Source organism: Mesoplodon densirostris, chromosome 1 (genome assembly GCF_025265405.1).
Source record: "Mesoplodon densirostris isolate mMesDen1 chromosome 1, mMesDen1 primary haplotype, whole genome shotgun sequence".
Taxonomy (NCBI): Eukaryota; Metazoa; Chordata; class Mammalia; order Artiodactyla; family Ziphiidae; genus Mesoplodon; species Mesoplodon densirostris.
The window spans coordinates 81,645,895-81,672,242 of record NC_082661.1 but is presented as its reverse complement, the minus strand read 5'-3'; the positions used below and the strand labels follow the sequence as shown (position 1 = coordinate 81,672,242).

General features: G+C 34.0%; 1 protein-coding gene across 2 annotated transcripts in view; it reads left to right on the top strand.

Moving 5' to 3' along the window:
- The first annotated feature begins 347 nt into the window (after positions 1 to 347).
- Positions 348 to 26,348, top strand: part of LOC132483405 (bifunctional heparan sulfate N-deacetylase/N-sulfotransferase 4) — a 244,592-nt gene continuing 218,591 nt past the window's right edge. For both annotated transcript variants that reach the window (XM_060088706.1, XM_060088700.1), the window contains exon 1: positions 348 to 1,325. In XM_060088706.1, coding sequence (XP_059944689.1) covers positions 348 to 1,325 — 978 coding nt within the window. The remainder of the gene's footprint in view (positions 1,326 to 26,348) is intronic.

Below are 26,348 nucleotides of genomic sequence, written 5' to 3'. Positions count from 1 at the left end.
TTATCTTTAATATGTATGTTTCTTATATATCAGCATAGGTATACATGTAAATACTTATATTACTATTTTTGTTTTAGTCATTATATTTCTCCTCTTTTTCAGGTAATGTTTAGAGGACTCTACAGCAACCTTTGGTATTGGACATATTCAAAATCTCTTCAACTTTTGCTTTCCTAGTCCACTGTCCTCCAACGTTAACTTGCTTGCAATCCCATCAAACATTTTACATGGTTTGCAATGGTTACATGAACTTGTGGGAAGTAGCATTTGTACCATTTCATACTTTATTTATGATGGCACTTTAGGAAAAGAACTTGGAAAAAGCTTCCAAAGCAGTATTTTAAAAAATGAATCTTATTGTGAAGCTTCGGAGAAGTTTTCGAACATTGATTGTTCTCTTAGCCACCTTTTGCTTGGTGAGCATTGTCATTTCTGCCTATTTCCTCTACTCTGGCTATAAACAGGAAATGACACTTATGGAAACCACTGCAGCAGCAGAATGTACTGACGTTAAAATCCTACCATATCGGTCAGTGGAGCTGAAGACAGTTAAACCTATTGATACATCCAAAACTGATCCTACTGTCCTCCTGTTTGTGGAGAGCCAGTACTCTCAACTTGGTCAAGATATTATTGCTATCTTGGAGTCCAGCCGATTTCAGTTCCATATGGTCATCGCCCCTGGCAAGGGAGACATACCCCCTCTAACAGATAATGGCAAAGGGAAATATATTTTAGTTATTTATGAAAATATTCTGAAGTATGTCAGCATGGACTCATGGAATCGAGAGCTTTTAGAAAAATACTGTGTGGAATACAGTGTTAGTATAATTGGTTTTCATAAAGCCAATGAAAACAGCTCACCAAGTACACAATTAAAAGGTTTTCCATTAAACCTTTTCAATAATCTAGCTCTAAAGGACTGTTTTGTCAACGCTCAGTCTCCTTTGCTGCATATTACCAAAGCCCCTAAGGTTGAGAAAGGCCCTCTTCCTGGGGAAGACTGGACAGTTTTCCAGTATAATCATTCAACCTACCAGCCTGTGCTTTTAACTGAATTACAGACAGAAAAATCCCTTTCATCCTTCTCCAGCAAACCACTCTATGCGACGGTGATTCAGGATCTGGGGCTTCATGATGGAATTCAGCGAGTTCTCTTTGGCAACAACTTAAACTTCTGGCTTCACAAACTCATCTTCATAGATGCCATCTCCTTCTTGTCAGGGAAGAGGCTGACATTGTCTTTGGACAGGTATATCCTTGTGGACATTGATGATATATTTGTTGGGAAGGAAGGAACAAGGATGAACGTCAAAGATGTGAAGGTAAGAACATTTATAAATCACATGATTATTTTTCTTTCACTAACTCGGTGGTATTGATGAAATAGAATTTTGAATATTTTAGACTTCTAATTACTCAAAACTTTAAGATGCAGTAAATTTGAGATAAAATAAGCATTAAAAGTAAAATTTAAACTAAGCCTTAACCATTCCTCACCCACCCCCAAAATGCTTCAGAGGGACATAGAACTAAAATATCCCAAAGAGTATTTGAACTTAATCTCCTTGCCTCTTTTAGATTTTGCCCATCCCAGCCAGCACCCCATAGAACAGCCTCCATTACTCCACACACATTGCAGTTTGTAGCAGTCATGAAAATCTATCACTGGACAGATCCTCCTGCCCTACTTAGGTTTGATAATGGTGGTTAAAATATAAGATAGAGAAGCAGCCCAAGACTTTTATATAACAAGTAAGCATAGTGCTTGTCTATATGAAATGTTCATACATTTGTAAATATAGATATAAAAAAAAAGTTTTATAGGGGATGTGGTATTGGACTTGACCTCAGGATCTACCATCACTATCTCTATTATCACGTCATTTTGGGTAACACAGCAGTGTTAACTGGTAACACTTCTAGGCTAAGGTCAAATTGGCTTCAGTATAACAAATTCACCCTGTGATTGCTATCAGATAAAGGAAGAGTCAAATATGTTTTACTAAGGTGGGTAGGTAATTCTGAGAATAATTCCCTTTTTTATCATCTTGATTCAAGGTCTTCACTTGTGCCTATCTTGTTTTATATACAATTAAGTTCTTTCTGTGAACAAGTAATTTTAGCAAGCATATAAACAAAAATAATAGAACACAGCTTAGAATAATAAAGGAACTAGAGATTGTTAAGATCATGTCATCTTTTTTGTATTTCTGCTGTTAGGCTTTTTATCCTCCAAAGATGAAACCTCAATATAATAGCTTTTTTTCCCCCCATCTTAACACCTTATGACCATTATAATAAAATATTATTAAAACCAGTGAAATAAGTTAACTTTTTAAAAATCTTCAAAATATGTGTGGACCAGTGAACTCTGTTTTTAATGAGCCACTGAATGAAGTATCACTTGACTGGGATCCAAATATTTTATTTTGGGTATTGTAGTAAAGGGATTAAGTAATCCCTCTTGAATTCTGTCTAGATTTTTCTTTTTTTTTTTACTTACGCTTTTTTTGTATTTACTATTCCTTTTAATTAATGTAAATTCTAGTTTTATTTTAATTTTAAAATCAAAAACTTAAGGCAAGGTCATATGCTTCAAATGGTCCTCTGAGTGATTCCTATCCTGAAACCCTGAAAGGAAAAGTTTCCTAATTTTAGTCTCATAAACTGTATGAATTGAAAAAGTTCTTTATAACTATTAACAAATTTTTCTGCCTCAAATTCAGCTCTATCACTTATTCTCAATAGAAAACAAATAGCTATTCACCACTACTCATCTAATATTCAAGGCTTACTGAGGACTTCTTGAGTGACATAACCCCAAACAAAATAACAGAATACCGAAATTTAACAAAGGCTGGAACAATGCCACAGACAGATAAAGAATCAGAAATGTTGCATGTGTGTATATATAGATATATATATAGTGTGTATGTATGTGCACATGTATACTAATTGTATATTCTATACACACACAAACACACACACATGTGCCCATGCTAAGTTAACTGTCACTTTGAAGAAAATACTCTTTTCTGCTCCTTTGGGTGTTGTATCTGGTTCTTGCTCAGAACTATTAACCAAAGAATATCAGAAACTTGACTGGAACTGAAATAACTTGTTGGGTTACTTATAGGTCAATAGGGAATACTGTTTTTCAATATACAAATTATAGTTCTAGTCTTGGGAACTTGATTTCTCTTTTGACTATTATTTTTTGGATAAATATGATTTTGTGGGAAAGAATCTTGAACTGTGTGTAGAAAAGCTCTGCATACTACCAGTTCTTCATCCTCATGTTCCTTTTCTGGTGGTGTAAGATTTCTTTACACACTGATAGATGAGGAGAAATCTATCCTCCCTCAAAATCTCCCCAAATTTTCCAGAGCGAGGGTATTGGATAGCTAGTGACATTTTTTCTATATTATTCTAAATTAGAGAGTAAAAGTATGCTGTTCCTCAGTAGAACAAATTGAGGAAAGTTGGAGGGTTAGGGTTGAAAAACCTTGGCTATGCACATGATTGGACCTTCCCCAGGCCACTCCCATGATTGGACTGGGAGCACATAGCTGGGAGCAATCAACAACAAATTCAAACATGGCCTTGACTGCAGCACCACCTCACTCTATGGACAAAACATATACCCGCATATTATTATTTGAGCCAATTTTCTCACTTTGCGGTAGAGATTCTGGATCATACTGTTAAAGAATTAGTGTTTTTAAGGCACAGAATTTGATGCAGTGAAAATAATGCAAGTTTTTCAACTGAACTTGAAAGTCCATATTCTTTCCACTACATGGTTCTGCCATATCTAAACTACAATATATCTAGTTTTTTTTTTTTGAGATTTGTGTGCTTTAACTTATTTCATCATGCCCTCATCTGACCAAAGCCACTGATATAGAAATTAATATGTCCATTTCTAAGGCAAGCAAAATTAAGCTCAGTTTCAGTAACTGTCATCTGACTGTTAATTAAATTTCACTGTGTATCTAAAAATTCAAGATATGAGAGAAATTTAATGTCTAGAAACTTGTAAAAACTAATTGTATTTTAAAAGATTGTGAAATATTAGCTATGAATGAAGTCAGAAAATATCGTCATGTTTTCACTTGTTAATATTTCTGTGTGGTCCTCAAGGCCATCATGAAATACTTCCTGTAAATCTAAAGCTCTATTAGCAAGATGACCTTCATCACCCTATGGAGGGTGATGTCTTATACACTTGAATTTACTCTTTCTTGGTTTTGAAAGCAACTCTTGTTTTCAACATGGCCTTACTTACGTGTAGGTAATGTTCATTCCCAAAGTGATATCAGTTGAGTGATAATGCATTTTTTAGAGAAAAGTAAAATAATAAAGGGCCATCCTGATTATTAAAAACGTAATTTATAAAGTCTTTTTGGAGACCACTAACCTGATTTCTATGAACAATGTTTTACCCTCAGTTGTTAACACTTGGTATAGTCATAGAAATTTGATAGAATTGAGAAAATATGTTCATTTTACATAGTTTCCCTAAGACAGAATAAATGCTCTTTCTCGATGGTAAATGTAAGCTTCCACACTGGAAATGAAATCAAATATATTATTGATGCTATAAATAATTCTGGTGCTTTCATCAATTCTGTTGACCTGTCATTATTCTCTCTGTTGGCAACAAGACACCATTATTAACATTTTATACGTCTTTAGATTTCTTGAAGAAATGCATCCATTTATTCATTGGACATCTACTCTGTATAAGACTATATTTAAGACATTATTTGCCTGAGAAATCCAGACTTTATTTTAAGGTCCTATGTAATCCGGCTCAATTTACCTTTTCAACATCTATTTTTACTACTACTCAATATACACTGTTTCTGTTAGGTTAGCCCACTGTCTATTCCCCTGAGATGGATTGATATTGTTTATGTTCACCTCTTTTCTCAGCTTCTAAGCCTTTACTAAACTACTTTCCTTGAATCTACTCATATTTCAAAAGCTATCTCAAGTCCAACTTCTTATGAGAAGGCAACAGATGCCCTAATGACCCAAGCTGAAACTGTGTCCTTAAATAATCACTGACCTTAACTGTCACTTATCATCTTCATGTGCATGAGTCAGCTCCAAAATTAGGTGGTGAAACAGTTTTTTCCCATACAACTAATTATCTCAACATATGTAATAAGTAATCTTAGACCTGATTTGAAAATATTTTATTGACAAGCATTACACTGTTTTTTAACTGTTTGGTGAGTGCAGAACTAATTAGTCTCAGAATTGAACTTATTACTTTAAAAAAGAACAATTTAAGGATAGTTTTGAGTTTTGTCTCAAAACAAGTGATATGTATATTTTGAGTCAGAGGTAAAAATAGGGGGAAAAAATCTATGTTATAAACCTGAAGTCCAAAATAAGTGGCTAGCTGGCTAATTCATTTGACTCTTTCCCCCACGTAGTGTTTTTAATGGATCTATATTGGTATTAAGGTTTGGTCCAGGTAAATCAATTTACCAGTGTCTTAATTTGGAAGTCTTTATGCAGTTGTTTGACTCCATATTTCCTGCACTGAAAATCATAGGTTCAAAGATTTATAGTGCAAAAGTAATAAATTGTGCAAATTGAATGACTAAAACAGAGATGTTAAGTTAATAGATTTAAAGAAGACAGTTAATAGAGGGTCTTAAAATACAGAGAAATGAGTTTTGGTTAGTCCCAATAGCTATTTGAAAACTGTTCTTAAACAAGGAAATGATATGATGAAAATATTTGAGAAAGGTGTTTTTTATTATTAATGTAAATATATAAATAAAATCCCAGTTCAAACTTGTAGGAATTACCATATTTAACAGGAGCCAGATTACTATGAATAGGAAAAAAGAAATCTAGCATAGAAGAAAAGTTAAGACCCTTGTTATAGATTTAGTAAGGGCTGGAAGAGAAAAAGAAAGAAATCTCATGATATTTAAAGAAGTGACCTAAGAAAATAGAAAGTTATTGGTTCTATGACCATCAACAGAGATGATGAGAGGCTACAATGGCAATTGAACACTAGTTTTCTAACATTTTACAATTGTAACTGAAACAAGTTGTTATATTTGACAACTTAATAAACATTTTTTAAAGAATCTGTGATATCTTAGAATAAATGGAATCACAAGCAAAAAAAAGAGCCTAAAAGGAAAGGTTGGTATGTGGTAGCTGGACTCCAGATTTGATTCATTATCAACCAGTATAGATTCAACAATGCAGGACAGTCCAGGCAGCAGGAACTGGATGGATGGCCCATCAGAGTTAATCAAGCAGCATCTGAAAGCTCCTCGGCAGTTTCTAAGCAAGTGAGCCAGCATGCAATCAGCAAGTGTAGCATAAGAGCTAGGCAGTGGCCCAGGCAGATGGGGGTCAACATTTATTGGGATATTTCACAGCAGAATGAATGGTTTAGGTTTGTGGGCATAAGTCTTCTTTCTGAAAAGAAAAAAAAAACGGAACAGAAGATAGTGGAAGAGGTGGAATTTGAAAACATGGAGTTTGGCAGAGAGGGTATGACAGAGACCTGGAAGCAGGAACTCAGTCACAACAATAATCCTATAAAGGAGAGAGGACCCATCAGCAAGACTTGTGTGAAACTACATCCCTGACACTGACTCAGATTCTTTAGATATCCAGGGAAAACTTGCATTTAGAACCTCCTTAGGTGCCCAGATGCAAGAAGTTTATGTACTACTTGAAGATACTCAATTGGCTCAAAAAAAAAAAAAGCAGGTACTATCAAAGACTTATAAGAATGATCCAGGGCTTCCCTGGTGGCGCAGTGGTTGAGAGTCCGCCTGCCGATGCAGGGGACACGGGTTCGTGCCCCGATCCCGGAGGATCCCGCGTGCCGCGGAGCGGCTGGGCCCGCGAGCCATGGCCGCGGAGCCTGTGTGTCCGGAGCCTGTGCTCAGCAACGGGAGAGGCCACAGCGGTGAGAGGCCCGCGTACAGCAAAAAAAAAAAAAAAAAAAAAAAGAATGATCCATGTTCTATATAAACATAGAGAGAATTACTGTGCCAATTAAAATGTTTTTTAAATTAATTTATTTTTCAGCTGGGAGATATATTTTTTAAATTTTTTATACAATTTTTGAAGTTTGTTTTCCATTTACAGTTATTACAAAATATTGGCTACACTCCCCATGTTGTACAATACATCCTGGAGCCTATCTTACACACAATAGCTTGTGCCACCCACTCCCCCACCCCTATGTTGCCCCTCCTTCCCCTCCCCACTGCTAACCACTAATTTGCTCTCTATATCTGTGTCTGCTTTTTTGTTATATTCACTAATTTGTGGTATTTTTTAGATTCCGCATATAAGTGGTATCATACAGTATTTGTCTTTGTCTGACTTATTTCAGTTAGCATAATACCCTCCAAGTCCATCCATGTTGTTGCAAATGGCAAAATTTCGTTCTTTTTTATGTCTGATTAGTTTTCCATTGTGTGTGTGTGTGTATATATATATATATATATATATATATATATATATATCACAGCTTCTTTATCCATTCATCTGTTCATGGACATTTAGGTTGCTTCCATATCTTGGCAATTGTAAATAATGCTGCTATGAACATTGGGGTGCATTTAAAATGCTTCTTGTAAGTAGAGTTTGACTTGACTGGAAGGAGAAGCTACATATAAGTATTTTGGCAGAGTCAATATTGTCCTCAAATATACTCGGAGGAGGACAGCCACTGTACAGGGTATATTTAATTATAATTATCTTTCTTTCATCTAAAGTCTCAATGGAAATGTCCCAGGTTTTTTTTTTCTTCTGAATTCTTTCAAGTGGCCATATATTTAACTCTGTCAGTGGAAGGAAAACCTATTTTTCCAAAAAAATATTGCTTTATGGAGCAAATAGGGTCTTTCTCCACTTTAAAAAAAAAAGTCAAAATTTTATGAAAGTACACTTTTAAATGACAAGAATGAAAAACATGAGAAAATATACACCAGTAATCTCTCTTCCAAACTGGGCATTCAGCTAAAAACATTTACAGTTTATATATTAACTTAATATAATTTAATTCAATGCTCAAATCACTTATTTCTCACCTATGGGCTCTGTATATTATTCATCACTATAGAGTTTACACAAATATGTGAAATATTAGGTTCTTGATTTCAGTAGTATAGGCAAGACATATTCACAATTATCAACATTACGAGGCAGAATACAATATGTGCCATGACAACATTACTATGGGCAATGGGAACAAAGGAAGGGAAATGATATTTCTTCTTCTAGTAATTAGGGAGATTTCTTGGAGGAGGTGACATTTGAGTCTTCTGTGATGGTTTGACAGAACACTAGCAAATCAAGATGGTGAAGTAGATTCTTGACCAGCAGGTCAGCCCAAGCTCAGACTTGGCTGAGACTATCAGCACAAATGTTAAGTTTCTGTCTTAGTTGGATGATAAAGTAAATAAGAACTAGTAGTGGGACTAAATGCTGAAGATTTGGTTGTGGCCATAATATGGAGCTCTCTGGGTAGAAGGATACCATTAGAATCACTGAAGATTTTAAGGCAGACAGTGACATGATCAGATCTAGGATTGAAGAAAAATATATTGTTTGAATAAGGGAGATATTTTTGAGAAGACCTAAAACAGCCTATTACAACTATATGGGCATAATAATTTCTATACATGTTTTAAAATAGTATTTATTTAGCATATTAAAAGACACTAAGCACTGGGATAATCATTAACAGGTAGTATATCATTTAATACAACAACACTAAGAGAAAATATTTTGTACATTTTCTGAATGAGTAAAATGAGGCATAGCAATATCGATACACATCTAGCTAGTAAGTAGCAGAGCAAATGCAGACTATTTGTCCTGAATGTCTAAGCTTTCTTTTAGAATACAGTGCCTTGTGTTTGGGTTTCGGTCTGGACATCTACACTTACTCGTTAACCCCGAACATGTCTGAAAACCTCTCCAATTCTCAGATTGCAAATCTGTAGAACCGATGGAAAGCAACACAGTTCTTAGTATTGGGATGAGCCCTGAATGAGATAAGTACTGGAAAGCTTATAGAACAGAGCCTGGCCTGACAGAGCCAAGACAGAGCTTGGTGGCAGTCATAATGGAAAGGGGAGACTGGGAGAGGCCATGCAGGATTGACAGGACTTGGAAACATGCTCAGTGAAGGAGCAAAAAAAAAAAAAAAAAGTGCACATGCCGTAGTATCATGGGTTTTAGCCTGAGTGTGTCCATAAACATGCAGAATCGGGCAGAGGAAAAGGCGCTAGGAAGATGAGGAGTTTGGTTTAAGATCTAATAACAACATAGGACATCCAGATGTAGGCATTTGAAAAAATAGATCTAGAGTTTCAGAAACCATCAGAGGTGGCAGTATAGATTTAGAAGCCATCAAGCTTAATACTTGAAATCTTAGTTATGATAACTAAAGGGAAGGAATCAAATAAGAAGGAAAACAGGTGGAATGCATCATTTTGGATATCCCGTAATAAACCCAAGGTCATGACAAGTTAGTTTCAGACAGAGAAAAATTGTTTCATGTACCGAGATGCTAGCCATCCCCTCAGGCTCTCATTGGTTATAAGGAAGAAAGCCTAAAACTTCAGTAAGTACCAGCAGTCCTCAGGAAAATTAAATTAAAGGAATGTCTAACTGGGGACACACTGTGTTGATGCAGCAGAGAAGGTACAATCTTTCATCTGGAATTTGGCATTTTGAACTTTTTCCATCCTATTTATGACCCTTTGATTAACAAGAATTGCAGTAGGACCCCCTCCTAACATGACTGTGAGATGTACCAAATGATGCTATGTTATAAATATTTCTGAAATTTGTAATGATATATAGGGGTTAAGTATTAAATGAACAAAGAAGCTAAATCTTCATTTTAGTTACTGTACTGAGAAATTATATTCTACTCAGAGCATTTTACTTAGTTTTTATGTATTTATTTTCTTGATGACATCAGTTATTGTGAATGTGTCTATTTTTTGTTAGAAACAAGGAGTTTAGAGGCATACTTTCATTTACACCTGTCTTCTGCATATTAATCAATTATTATTCTTTAAAAAGCATATTTTAAAACAAGACCTGTTACCAAGTAAGGATTTTCTGTTCAGGACAAACTAGATTTTAATTTAGGATTAGACATTCCCTGAATTCATTCGCACTCAAAACAGGCTAAATAGTAATGGATCTAACACTAACTTGAGTGCTCACTTAAGATAATTACTGAGCAGAGAGCAATCTCTTGATACACCAGGGGAAGAACACAAAGTCCATGTTGCTCCATTTTGCTACTCAAGATGTAGCAATTGTCTCCATGAGAAAGATAAGATATTAGAAAATATTTTGGTAAGAGCAGTCAAGCTGGTCACCTCCCAGCAAGGAGGAAAACAACCCCTATTACAGCCTTTAAATCTCATGGTTAATGCCTTAAAAGCCATGGGGATAAGCACAGGGATATTTTCTGACTGGTTTTGTATATTTTGTCATTCTCTGTGATTATATAAATAGTGATTAATTAATTAGCCAATTAGTTAGCTCAGATTATTATAAGGCTCTTCAGCTAAGGCCAGCTAAGTATGTGTTAATGATAATCATCAAAATATGCTACAAAATTGTTTCATATCTGAAGAATGACTGAAGAGAAAAACAAAATAAAAACTTACTCCTTTTATACTCTCTGTAGAAATACAGTGTGTTCTGAAATATATTAAATTATCATGGAGAAAAGCACCTTGATTATAGAATCTTGTGGCAGGTAGAATATATTATTATTATTATTCAGATAACAGATTAAACTGTTAAAGCAGTCATAGACATTGCATTTTATTTTCATTCAACCCTTCATTTTTTTATGTCTACCCTGAGCTTTGCTCTCTAGCTCTTTGCTGGGATTGATAATTTCCACCCACTACTCTTTACTTTTTTTTTTTTTAATTGAAATATAGTTGACATATAATATTATGTTAGTTCCAGGTGTACTACATAGCGATTTGATATTTGCATACTTAATGAAATGTTCACCACTGTAAGTCTAGTCACCATCATCAAACAAAGTTATTATAATATTATTGACCATATTTCCTATGCTGTGTATTATATCACTGTAGCTTATTTATTTTATCACTGGAGGTTTGTACCTCTTTATTTTCTTTACCTATGTCGACCAACCACCCACTCCACTCTCTTCTGGGAAAACCAGCTTGTTCTCTATAAATATGAGTCTGTTTTCATTCTGTTTCTTTGCTTTGTTTTTTAAGATTCCACATGTAAGTGAGAACATGCAGTATTTGCCTTTCTCTGTCTGATTTATCTCACTTAGCATGATACCCTCTAGATCCATTCCTATCTTCACAGATGGCAAGATTTCACTCTTTATGGCTGAGTAATATTCCATTGTACATATATACCACATATTCTTTATCCATTCATCTATCAATGGAGAAGTTGTTTCCATATCTTGGCTACCATAAATAATACTGTAATGAACACTGGGGTACATAAATCTTTTGGAATTAGTGCTTTTGTTTTCTTCAGATAAATACCCAGATGTGAAATTGCCAGGCATATAATAGTTCTATTTTCAATTTTTTTAGAAACCTCCATACTGTTTTCCATAATGGACGCATCAATTTACAGTCTCTCCAACAGTGGACGAGGACTCCCTTTTCTCCACATCCTCATCAACACTTGTTATTTGTTGTTGTTTTGTTGATAGTCATTCTGACAGATGTGAGATGGTATTTCATTGTGGTTTTGATTTACATTTACCTGATGATTCGTGATGTTGAGCATCTTTTCATGTGTCTGTTGGCCATCTGTATGTCTTTTTTGAAAAAACTGTCTATATCTTCTGACCATTTTTAAATCAGATTGTATGGGGGTTTTTTTTGATGTTGAGTTGTGAGAGTTTTGTGTATTTTGAATATTAACCCTTATCAGATATATAATTTACAAATGTCTTCTCACATTCAGTAGGCTGCCTTCTCATTTTGTTGATGGCTTCCTTCCTTCCTTCATGTACAAAAACTTTTTAGTTTGATGTAGTCTTATTTGTTTATTTTTGCTTTATTTCCTTTGCCTGAGGAGATAAATCCAAAAATATATTGCCAAGATCGATATCAAAGAGGATACTGCCTATGTTTTCTTCCAGGAGTTTTATGGTTTCCAGTCTTACTTTAAGTCTTTAATCATTTTGAGTTTATTTTTGTATATGGTGTGAGGAAATGTTCTAATTTCATTTTTTTTACATGTAGCTATCCAGTTTTCTGAGCACCATTTATTGAACAGGTTATCTTTTCCCCATTGTATATTTTTGCCTCCTTTGTTGTAGATTAGTTAACTATAGAAATGTAGAGTTTATTTCTGGGCTGTCTGCCCTGTTCCATTGATCTATGCATCTATTTTTGTGCCAGTGCCATACTGTTTTGATTACTGTAGCTTTGTAGTATAGTCTGAACTCAGGGCCTGTGATTCCTCCAGCCTTGTGTAGTTATCCTCCCATTTGTGGGGTGCCACCCAGAGTTGTGGATCCTAACTATACTGCATCTCTGTCCTGCCATCCATCTCATTGTGGTTCTTTATATCTTTAGTTGTTGAAATATTTTTTTCTGTTAGTCTCCAGGTCATTCACATAGATAGTTGCTCTGTAAAGAGTTGTAATTTTGGTCTGCCCATGATAGGAGATGAGTTCAGAGTCTCGTTTTGAATTCAGAGCCATTTTGGCCTCTTTTTTTTTTTTTCCAAATAAATCAGGTATTCCTCTGATGTGTCTCTTAATTACTATAATATTGAAATACTTTATACATTCTAAATAGTGTATATATGGAATATCTATAATTAAAGCATGATAATAAGAACAGACTTGTACACACCACTTAGCTTAGGATATAGAATGTTACCAGCACCTTTTGAGTCACATACTACTTTTTCCACTGGAGAGGTAACTAGCTACTATACATATTCTCTGCAGTTCTTTTCCTTACTTTTTTTTTTTTTTTTTTTTGCACCATGTGTGCCTCTTACTGTTGTGGCCTCTCCCATTGTAGAGCATGGGCTCCAGAGGTGCAGGCTTAGCAGCCATGGCTCATGGGCCCAGCTGCTCCACGGCATGTGGGATCTTCCCAGACCGAGGCACGAACCTGTGTCCCCTGCATCGGCAGGTGGACTCTCAACCACTGCGCCACCAGGGAAACCCCTTTCCTTACTCTTATACCCGATATTCATCCACATTGATGCTTAACTCTAGTTCACTAAACTTAATTTCTTTGTAGTGTTTGTTCTCTCCAGTGCTGGTATTTTCAGACTTTTAAATTATTTGGCTATTTGATGGGCTTAAAATTGTATATGAGTTATTATTAGCATTTTTTCTGTTTATTTATGAGGTTGAATAGCTTTTCTTATACTTACTGACCATTACATTTTTTCAAGTTTTTAAAAAAACTTTTGGTTGACCTGAAAGTAAGTTGTAAAATATCACATTTCATCTTAAATACCTCAGCATTGATTTCACACTCACTATTACTTTTCCAACATTAACCTCATTCCACGTATAAGTAGAAATGTTCATAACTTTTGGACTATATCACATATTATAACAGAGCAATATTCCAAAATCTTTCTCAACACACTAAATTAGAAATCACTTAAAATACTAATTTAAATGATAAAATTTGCTTACTTTATTTACATGTTATAGTTTGCCTAATTTGTTTAATTATTTTAAGGAATTCTCACTCTTATAAATTCTGCATTCAACCTACAATTAAAGAAAAAGTAATATTTTTTGTGTCTCTGGAGACATGTTCATATGAAATACTGCTGCTAGAAAAAATTTATCATTTCTTATTACACAAACTCCCAAATATATACCAGCCTCCCAAACAATATTTAATAATACATAGGATGGACCTTCACAATTGGCTCCATCTTAGTCCCCACATTCAAGACATAAATTTTAAACTATAAGCTATGTTTCAAATATTAAATTTCTATCCTATTTGAATATTTTAAATGAAATTTTAGTTTTTGTTGCATAACTACAATTTAAATTCTGTTTTTAAATTTCTTAGACTGCCAGTAATTGTTTACTTGATTTCAACTTTTTGATGATTAAAGAAGACTACCTCCTTGACCTCTTAAAATAAAAACACAATTTGTATTTTCACAGTGAAAAGGAAGTTATAGTAATTTACAGGAAATACAGTAAATTGCTCTCTCTTTCAAAACCTTTTACTAAATTGAGACATAAGAATGTCTCTGCTGACAGTTGTTCATCTTAAGGCCAATGAACCTTGTTGGACATTTTTTTTCAAATGACACAAATGAAAAAAGACCTAGCAAATTTTGCAGAATGAAGTAGGAAGACATTGATTGACAACTGTGTAGCAGTACTCTGGAGTATAAATGAATTTCATTTGAATGATTTATGTACCAAAATAACCATTGTTACCATATTGTATTTGTCACTTACTAATAGAATACAAGCAATACAGGAAATAAGGGGGAGATAGAAAGGAAAACATCCGAGGGAAGACAAGAGCTCTTGAAATAACAGGATTTTATTTTTTTTATCTTTATTGGAGTATAATTGCTTTACAATGTTGTTAGTTTCTGCTGTACAACAAAGTGAATCAGCTAAATGTATACATATATCTCCATATCCTCTCCATCTTGAGCCTCCCTCCCACCCTCCCTATCCCACCCCTCTAGTTCGTCACAAACCATCGAGCTGATCTCCCTGTGCTATGCAAGCAGCTTCCCACTAGCCATCCATTTTACATTTTACATTTGGTAGTGTATATGTGTCATTTACATTTGATAGTGTATATATGTCAATGCTACTCAGTCACTTCATCCCAGCTTCCCTTTCCCCCACCATGTCCTCAAGTCCCTTCTCTATGTCTGTGTCTTTATTACTGCCCTGCCACTATGCTCATCAGTACCATTTTTTTTAGATTTCATATATATGCATTAGCGTACATATTTGTTTTTGCCTTTCTGACTTACTTTACTCTGTATGACAGACTCTAGGTCCATCCACCTCACTACAAATAACTCAATTTTGTTCCTTTTTATGGCTGAGTAATATTCCATTGTGTATATGTGCCACATCTTCTTTATCCATTCATCTGTCGATGGACATTTAGGTTGCTTCCATGACATGGTTATTGTAAATAGTGCTGCAATGAGCACTGTGGTACATGTATCTTTTTGAATTACAGTTTTCTCAGGGTATATGCCCAGTCGTGGAAGTGCTAGGTCATATGGTAGTACTATTTTTAGTTCTTTAAGGAACCTCCATACTGTTCTCCATAGGGGCTGTATCAATTTACATTCCCACCAACAGTGCAGGCAGGTTCCCTTTTCCCCACACCCTCTCCAGCATTTACTGTTTCTAGATTTTTTGATGATGGCCATTCTGACCGGTGCGAGATGATACCTCATTGTGGTTTTGATTTGCATTTCTCTAATGATTAGTGATGTTGAACATCTTTTCATGTGTTTGTTGGCCATCTGTATGTCTTCTTTGGAGAAATGTCTATTTAGATCTTCTGCCCATTTTTGGATTGGGTTGTTTGTTTTTTGATATTGAGCTGCATGAGCTGCTTGTAAATTTTGGAGATTAATCCTTTGTCAGTTGCTTCATTTGCAAATATTTTCTCCCATTCTGAGGGTGGTCTTTTCATCTTATTTATGGTTTCCTTTGCTGTGCAAAAGCTTGTAAGTTTCACTAGATCCCATTTGTTTATTTTTGTTTTTATTTCCATTACTCTAGGACGTGGGTCAAAAAGGATCTTGCTCTGATTTATGTCATCCAGTGTTCTGCCTATGTTTTCCTCTAAGGGTTTTATAGTGTCTGACCTTACATTTAGGTCTTTAATCCATTTTGAGTTTATTTTTGTGTATGGTATTAGGAAGTGTTCTAATTTCATTCTTCTACATGTAGCTGTCCAGTTTCCCCAGCACCATTTATTGAAGAAGCTGTCTTTTCTCCATTGTATATTCTTGCCTCCTTTATCAAACATAAGGTGACCATATGTGCGTGGGTTTATCTCTGGGCTTTCTATCCTGTTCCTTTGATCTATATTTCTGTTTTTGTGCCAATACCATACTGTCTTGATTAGTGTATCTTTGTAGTATAGTGTGAAGTCAAGGAGCCTGATTCCTGCAGCTCCGTTTTTCTTTCTCAAGATTGCTTTGGTTATTTGGGGACTTTTGTGTTTCCATACAAATTGTCAAATTTTTTGTCCTAGTTCTGTGAAAAATGCCTTTGGTAATTTGATAGGGATTGCATTGAATCCGTAGTTTGCTCTGGATAGTATAGTCATTTTCACAATGTTGATTCTTCCAATCTAAAAACATGGTATATCTCTCCATCTGTTTGTATTCTCCTTGATTTTTTTCATCGTTGTCTCATAGTTTCTGCATACAGGTCTTTTGCCTCCTTAGGTAGGTTTTTTCCTAGGCATTTTATTCTTTTTGTTGCAATGGTAAATGGGAGTGTTTCCTTAATTTCTCTTTCTGATTTTTCATTGTTAGTGTATAGGAATGCAAGAGATTTCTGTGCATTAATTTTGTATCCTGCTACTTTGCCAAATTCATTGATTAGCTCTAGTAGTTTTCTGGTGGCATTTTTAGGATTTTCTATGTATAGTATCATGTCATGTTCAAACAGTGACAGTTTTACTTCTCTTTTCTAATTTGTATTCCTTTTATTTCTTCTCTAATTGCCATGGCTAAAACTTCCATTTTTAGAGTTTTAATGGGAATAGCTCAAGTTAAGACAGGCCAAGTAGGTCTTATACCAAAGCTTTAGAGAGAGCTTACCTAGTAAGATTAGGTGAGTTCCAGGTACACTATTATAAAAGTTTTAAGATTTCTTGTGACTGCTCCTTATGTGCCTTTGTAGAATGTTTTTCTTAGTTACTACTAGTTAAAAATCTTAGAAAACTTTGAAATGTTTGTGACTAATTTTGCGGATTAGTAGAGAGTAGAATAACTATGAATGCACTTTTATTTAAAGAAAGAAATTTGGATGAAACACAAGGTAGTGGTAGATTAGGAAAAGTGGGTTAAGAGAGAAATGTTCTATATAAAATTTTTCTTTAGAAGAGTTTTATAAGGAAAAATCATTGAATTCTCTAGGTTAATAATGTCTACATTTTGGCATTCTTCTATGGCTGTCCTTGGTCTCTGCACATCTGTGCTTGTTCTCAGCTCACTGGAAAACTAAATGCATCTCTTTGTAATCCTCACTGTAAAATATTCCATCCATGTATGGTCACATGTGTACCATATAGAACCCCTTCCCCAATGAAGGTAATATAAGGCATGATGAAATGAAACACTATGGATGTACACAGGTATGTGGGTAGGGTTCTGTGAGCAAAGGGGCAAAATGCAACTTTGTTAATTCCCTAAGATTATATTGCTCATTCCATACCCAGCTTAATACCCCTTCCAATATCTCTTCACTTTTGTTATGATCAATTCTCACCGTACTTATTGTTATAATTAGGAGAAGTCAATTGATTTTTTTTTCTTTTTCTTATTTTGGTTGTTGGGGATGGAGCTATACTTTGGACAGTTCTCTTCATCATACTAAGGTTTTAATAATTTTTTGTTCAGTGCTATATGCTAATTAGAAAGAATATAAGTTCTTGGTTCTTGGTCTCAATAAATTCAATTTTGAGTGTGTGTTTGTGCCCGTGCATGTGCACATGTTAGAACTTTGCACAGTGCCAGCTACTCATCTGTTCTGACTCTTTGAAACCATTTTTTAAAATATAAAACACAATTAATTTTTACTACCTGCTAAGTCTATATAATTTAATTCTAAGCCTTTTTTTACTGCTCTACTTAAGAAAAAATGTTTGGAGTTCCTGTGGAGTACAATTTCACTTTGTACTACTGAAAAAAGGAAATTAAAAGAGATCTGGAAATTGAAACTGTTTCAGAATATGCTACATTTAAACATTGCTGTATTTACTTCAAAGCAGAAGAAATGGGTTCAAAGCTGTGTGTTGTGCTGTAGAAAAGCACATCTGGATTTCAATGTCTTAAAGTGTTAAAAAAAAAAGGGAAAAAAAGAAAAAAGAAAATAATAGGTGGTGCGCATTGGCAGGGTTAAACTATGTTTTAAAATCTCAGAACAAAGTAATAAAATTTAACAGGAAAACAAAAAGAATTGTTTCCTATATTGTAAACCAAAACATAGAAAAGGCAAGTATATTACTAGGATAACTAGCTCATCCAAACTTAAAAAGCAGTTTTATAGGGCTTAGCTTGAAAACCGTTGTTATAACAACAAGCCCACCACAAAAAAATTATGAAATATATTTTTTCCATCTGCAATAGTATTATTGACGTTGCTTTGCTATTCAAATGCAAGTAAAAGAATAAGCACTTAGGACAATAATACAGTTTAATATCATTAACATAATTCAAACAGTTAAAAAAGTCCTGTTCATCAGGACAGTAATGGCTCAGGTGAATTGACAGCTCTGAAAAGATACAAGTATCATTTCCTATGCACAATAAGGAGAAAAAAAAAAGTGGGAAGGGGTCCCTCTATATATATTTATTTATATACAAATGCAAACATGTGTATACATATATACATATATATAGAGAAAGAATGTCTGTATGTATATATATATTCCTATAAAAGACATCAGGCATCTAGATAAACACACATCTGAACACTGCCCATTTCTGATGTGAGTGTGTGCATGCACTCAAGTGTGTGTATATATGTGTGTAGCTATGCAGAAAATTTCTAGTCACAAAAAACAAAGCTGTATCTGTGTATCCCAGTCATTCATTCAAGCACTGTGGGTAAATTGATATGTTTATTAAGTCAGCCAAAATAATAGCCTTGCAGGACTAAATTGAAATATCTAAACAGTTTATGCTCAATGTAAACTGCATACCTATATGCAACTGTTTTCAGAAACAAAACATGACTGGATTTTAAAATTTTGAAATTTCTGCCAGATGTCTTATAATTTAAGCATAGTTTTAGTGTGTTTACTGTGATTGGATCACTTGACTGAAAGAGAAATGAAATAATAGGGATACCATAGTAAAGAATGGAATTGACGTGTTAAAATGGACATTTCAAAACAAAGCAATAGGTAAAAAAGCAACAATAATAGAAAATAATTTTTATTACTACTGACTCTATGCAAAGCATTATTCTTAGTGTTCTATGGATTTTAATTCAAATCCTCAAAAGAATCTAAGTCATGAGTGCTTCTAGTAATCCATTTTACAGAGGAAGCAACAGAGATGCTGTGAGTTTAAAAATTTCTTCAAAGTTACATAACCAGAAGGTAGGAAAGTTGTTATTTGAATTCTGGAAGTCTTAATTCCTACCAAATATACTACAATGTCTCTTAATATTGACTTTTGATCTTGAATTTTTCCATCGATCATTACATTTGCAGAGTGTTTGCTTATCTCTATATATTTTTATTTGAACAAATATTTTGTAATTTGACTGTCCTCATTAGAAGATGTAACCCTAATAAATGAAAATTTAAGATAGGAATCATAATTCATAATTTGTTCCTTTGTCAAGCTCATCTAATACCTTTATATTTTTTAACATAAGGTAGTGAAGCTTAACTTAAAAATTATTAGATATTATGTATCTATTAAATTCCTCCATTATGAACATTCAATTTTGATACATCATCCAAATGCATATATTAAATATGCATATGTGTTTATATATTTCACATCCATAAAAGTGATTATTCTCCAAAGATCTGAAAATTTGTCTCCTTACAACTAGTCTGTTCAGTTCTTACCATGTAATACTGGAAGGAAGAAAAGCTTTTTAGAAATATATTTTATTTATCTCAAGACTATTTTCTAATGCTATATATATATTATTATTAATGGTTTGCTTGTTGTTGGCTATATCTTTACTTTAGTGAGTAAATTAATAAAAGTGCTTTGTTTAAACATCAGATATACAGAATGAATCTAAGAGTCTTGAAAACATATTTTAATGAAATATATTAAATGAAGTTGTAAGAGTTTAATTATTTTAAAGTAATTTTTCAGTATTTTAAATCTCCATTCACTGTATTGTTGCAAATTTGATTTTTTTAAATGGTGTTGGAAGTTAAGGAGTTTGTAGGAAAACAGGAGCTTTACACCCTGGTTCTTCCATCTTAAGAATTTTGGTCTTATTAACTATTATCCCACTACAAATACCAGGATATGAAGTGAAAGGTTGAAAACATTTTTATATGTTTAGTTGTGTATGAATTGATCTGTATGCACAGAAAGTCATACATGATAGGGAATACAGATTATTTAAAAATATCAGGATATTTGTATTTTTGTTTTTTATTTGGTTGTAAAAAAACAAAAAGTCTAAATTTTTAAATGGAAACTACAGTATATTTTTTTAGCCTCTCAACTGAAACTGCTTCTTCTTCTTTTATGTGGGTTTATAATTTCCTTATAGAAATCTGGATTTTCATTAAATAAGAACTGAACATTATTTTAACTAATCAAGAATGTGTAAGAGATGTGTGTGGGTTTGTGTGGTGTGTGTGTGTGTGTGTGCACATGTATCCTCTCAGTCTTATAGCACTTGGAAACTATTTAACTTCTTTCAGAATATGGACAGGACATATTAGCTCCATAAGTAAGTTTCTCATAGTCTTGTTAAATGTGATCAATCAGTAAGTCAACCTCTTTATGTTTACTTTAGAATTTTTGTCTAAATATCAAAATATGAAATACTATATTCTAATGTTGTTATAAATGTTGGTAATAATATACAAATATGTCAAAACTATCTGAGGTCTGTCAATAACTGTCAGTCATAGAGTGAACATTACTTAAGAGATGGTACTCTATATAGAACTGGATTAGCCATGGGTGAGATTCAAGAGAAGCTGAATTCAATCAATAAAATGTATTAATGAAATTCCTACTGCAATAAAAGTACAGTTTTATATGATTAGGGCTAGAACACACTAATAGCTTCTGGAAATTTTGATAAGATCAATGGTCTGCTAGAGGAAACACATACATGCAAATAATTTCAATGTACTATAGAATATGACAAAAGCAAGATATAAATAAAAGATGAATTGTAGCTACTAGAATGCTGATTGTGATGAAGATAACCAGAAAAAAATTTATGGAGAAGGTGGTATTTGAACCAGACCATCAATGATTTAAGGGAATGCCAGCAACCAGTGAGTAGGCCAGACAAAAAGAATCCCTCAGAAAAATTCTGAGATGGGAAGGTACAATATTTGTCTGGTGGGCTGGATCTTGTATTTGTGTAGAAAATATGAAAGGGAGACTAAAAAGTTATTTTAGTATTATTTTATATAGTGATGCAAAGGATACAATGAGTTTAGGTTTCATTCTGCAGCAAATGAAGAACCATTGGATGTTTTGTTGTTGTTGTTGTTTTTTTATGTTTCAAGAAGGACCAATCGAAGTTTTGACTTAGAAAAATAACAGTGTAGGATGGGTGGGAGGACTTGAGGCAGGAGAGAAACCCTTAGAGACACCGCGCAGGGAATTGTGGCAATAAATCACACGGACAATAATAAGACCTGAACTAACCCTGTGTCAGTGGAACTAGACAGGAGAGGATGGATACAGAAGACATTCCACAGATAAAAATTTAGTACTTTAGAAGGGTAACAGGGGTCAGCATCTCTACGGAACAGAAGAAAAGAAGCATTTAGAAATCATTCTAAGGATTGATCTAAAGTCATTTAAATTCTGGTTATGCTATCGAGAGAGAGAAAAACCTCAGCATGTATTTTGGGGGCACAGTTAGGGAGAGAGCTGGTGTAATAAGCAAGATATCCAATTATGAATTAGGAAACATACTAATGTTTATAAAATTAAAAGGTTGTGACATGTTGAAAAAAGTTAGGTAAGTTTCATGAAGATGCTGAATATTGATCAAGGAAAGGAGAGAGAAGAGAAAAGTGCTCTCTGTGGAAATCCAATAGAGAAGGAGGGTTAAGGAATGATTTCGAAATCCTTATGGGGAAGCATTAAAAGTCACAAATGAAATTAGCTAAAGTAAACCGTTGTCTTTACGTACATTCGGATTTGCTCACACAGACCTAAGGAAGGGAGTCACGGGGTTTGTCAGGACAGTCTTTCAAAGAGAGTTGTGGTATATCGAAGCAGGAAATTATATCCTCCGTGGAATTATATCCTGAGATGGTTTCAAGTAAGAAAACAAGGAGAAGCGCTATTTCCCTGAGGTGTTGGTGATTACATCAGAGTGACCACGTCAGAGCTGGGAGGAGGAGATAAACCTGAGATATTTGGTGGACGAGTCTACTGAAGTTGGCGAATTGAATCTACGGAACACAGAGAGGGGAACCATGAGTATCACTTCAAGTTTCCATCGTGAAGCTAGGAAGTGAGGAGGAGGTAGTTCCTATGACACAGAAAGGCCGTTGGAGGAAAATACAATTTGAGAAGATTTCGATTTAAGCAAGAAGACCTGGTGAAAAAAAAAATCTAAAGAAAATATGTGTCTAAGTTTGGAAACATATAAGTTAACAAAAAGGAAAAAAATAAAAAAGGTTTAGAAAAGCATCTCCTGATGACCTTCCTATTATTTATTAATAATGTGAAAAATTATATTTTGAGTATATACATTGTGATGGGTATTTTATATTTCCTCTAATCTCACTAATTTTAAAGTGGTTATCATTATACTTAGATTGTTCTGAGGATTTGTGTTAAAATCTGTAGAACACCAAGAATAACGCTTTTTTTGCACAGAGTACGTAGTAAATATTGAGTGATTTATTTAAAGCCACACAGTGAGTGACACAGAAACAGAACTGAGCATTCTGTCTCTACATAATTATTCCCTACACATTGCCATATTTCCCTTGACTTTCCATGTAGACAGAGCACTTATTTATAAGAGATTTTGATGGAGGCTTCTGGTTACAAAGGAGACTATACACAATAACAAGAGTACTGCACATCCAAGTTTTAAAAATCCGTTAGTCATATCCATATCTGACATTAATTTCTGGCTATTTTTCTGCTAGTCCCTCACATATCACTATATCACTAAGACTCTTTCTTCTCCCCCCCCTCCTCCCTCTCTCCTTCTTCACCTCCCGTCTCCTTTCTCTCTGCCTTCTCATCCCCCTCCTCCTCCTTCCCTCTTTTTTCTCCTCTTCCTCTGCTTCTCTTTCTCTTTCCTTCTCTCAGTTGCTTAATGTTCACCCAAAATTGCCAAATTGATGTAATCTTTTATCAAGAACAACTTAAACAATTCATTGTTTAGCTACTTCTTCTTCCCTTCCAGTCTATGCCCTTTCACAGGCTGAGCTTGCTGGACGATTGTGCCTCCATTAATACATTTGCTAACCAAGGACAACTCACTCCAGAGAAAGCAATCTTTGTTTCTTACAAGCAGAAGAAGCATCAGCCTCTGGGGTTATGTACTGCTGATTTACTTACATATATAAGTCACCTTGGTTGAAATAACTACAATGCGATATATTAATACTCTTCCTATTTAGCAATATATTAATACAAAATATCAATTCTTACACTGACAACCTCTTCATTTGGCAATACATATTCATATACACTGAATATACTGAGCCCTTCCTATTAGGCAACATATCATCTTCTATAATCTATTTGTCTGATGCTTTTCAACTTTGTATTTGTCTCAGACTTAGATGACCAACAGGCTATGATGCATAGTTCACCAAACCACTGACATGACAATGTAATTTGGCCTGATCATTATTAATAATAGGAGCTTTAAGAATGATAGCTTACCATATTTGAGTCCAGATGTTAAGTCTAAACTAATACTTGATGTGGTCATATTTATGATACAGTTTCAAAATTTTTTTAAGACTCTTCTTTATAAACAAGTGTGTGTGGAGGGGGAGAGAAAAAAAGACTAAATAGAAGTAGTAAACTAGGAGTATTAAATTAAAACCATTTAAAGAATTTGTAACTACACCTATACTAATATGGAAAAGTAAGACATTTCTATTTTTCTGTTAAAGTCTTTAGGGAAATAAATGCTGCCTGAAATACATGATCTGTGGGGAGTAACAATTCCAGTTAAACTGACATTTTAATTTCTAAAGGTAATTTTACTGTAAATATGTATGTGTATGGGAATATGCATGAGAATAAGAAAACTGAAGAAAAAAATACCAAAAAAAAAAAAGCAGAAAAATAACTCAAAATGGTGCTGCTTTTTCTTACTGGAATTTGTTGTAGCTATTTATTGTTGTTATTAGGACTTACTACAGCTTAGCTTTCGAAATTGAAATCTCTGATGAAAAACATCCAGAGACATGAAGGATTTCTTTTTCTGTAATTAAAATTTCTTAAAAGAAGAACAATTAGTCTTTGGAAATAAAGAAATTGTGTTAATGTTAAGATCCAGAGTCTTGAAAGTCTATAAACTGTGCTTAAATCATAGTATAAATATTTATTCACTGAGCATGTCCAGAAATATAGTGAAGAGCTTGGTTTTATGGTGAAACAACAATTTCTAATAAAAGTTGTATGGCACATTGTGAAAGTGGCATCCTATCATAGACTGGGTAGAGGGAATCTGATTCTAAGTTTATTTCCTATGGCCAATGAAATGGCCTTTCAGAATGCTTTATGAAACTACAAATCATTTGAGCTGCTCCCTGGTTGAGAAACTTAAATTAAATTGGAAAGAAAGTCCAAGACAAATCAAGAGTCTTTTGAAACTGAGTTAACTCTGTCAACATCACCATCACCCTTTCAAGATTACAACTAATTTAGGAGCCTATAGGGGGTGCTTTATTCTTTTAAAATGTATATGCTAAACTCTAATTTTAATGCACTTTACTATTACTTGCATTATTAGCCATGTTCCAATCAGTGTTTTTCAGATTTGAATGTTTTACAGGTCCCTTTTAAAGAGAAACAATTATAAACAGCAGTGATAATTTGAAACATTTTTATATTACAACAAATACTTGTTAAGATTAAACTATATGTAAACTTGGAGTTTGTAGTCAATTATAACCCCCCCAAATCCACAATTTATATAAAAACAACATTAACCAATGGTTAATACTAAAATTAACAACATTAAGTTAATGTGATGGAAGATGTTATTGCTTAAATATTTCTCACAATGTGAGTAACCTGAGCGGTGTGAATATGGTACCATCTGCTGTGCAGAGACTCATGAAAGTTCAGCTTGCTCAAACTTTTCTTGGCATCAAGGATTCATTTGTACATCCTGTTGGCCTTTGCTTCGTGCTCTCCTACCACCTACTTATTAATCATCCCTGTGTCATTTCTCATTAACTTACAGAGGCAAGTATTACTTTGCACAAATTACATTAGAGACTCAAATTAGGCATTAATATCACCTGTACTAGGCCATAAGTTGGAAAGTTAAGCACAACCACAAAATCTGTTTGGACTCAAGAACTGAAATGAATGACAAGTTAAATTCAGATTAAGTTTGTTTTCATTTTCGTTTATTTCCAAATGAAAAGAAAAAAACAGTAAAAGTATTTATACAAGTCAGTAACACAGGTGTAGAAATATGACTATCTAGTTATTCATGGGTGGATGTGGACTTTACAATGGACAACATAACTGTAATGGAATAAGGAGGCTTCCAAGTCAAAGGTGATCTGAGTCTTGGGTTTTCTGACTTTTATAAAACAATCAGCCAAGGGATAGAGGCCACAACAAGAATCAAGGACCTAAAATTTCCAGATAATAGTAACATATGAGGAAATTTTTGGTATTCAATTGTCAGGTCTACACCATAAGGCCCATAGCAGGCCATTGACTGCCCTCGGTGTTCCTCTGGGTCAGCGCTCTACAAAAGAGGCTGCGTGCAGCCCACTGGAATGCCAAGAGAAAACATTAAAGTTTCAGCTCTTTAGGTTTTATCTCACCTTTCTAATAATTGTATTTTGCAGTATATCTGTTTAAATTTATATAAAATCAAAAAGGTTGGTGATCATATTTCTACTTGATCTTGAATGTGATGATACTTTTTAAAGATTATCATTGAAATAAAATACAAAATTGTGTATTATATATAAGCTCACTAGAATAAATTCAAGGACTCCAGTTTGAAAAATACTGTGCTAGATAAATACACCAAATCACAAAGAAAATGATTCAATTCAATGACTTTATGTCTTGTATTCCATTTTTATTTAGTGTAACTCATATGCAAGTGTGTGACTCCAGTGATTTCTTGCCTCACAATAGATATAAGTTCTATTTCTTTGTCTAATTCTCCTCATTCTTAG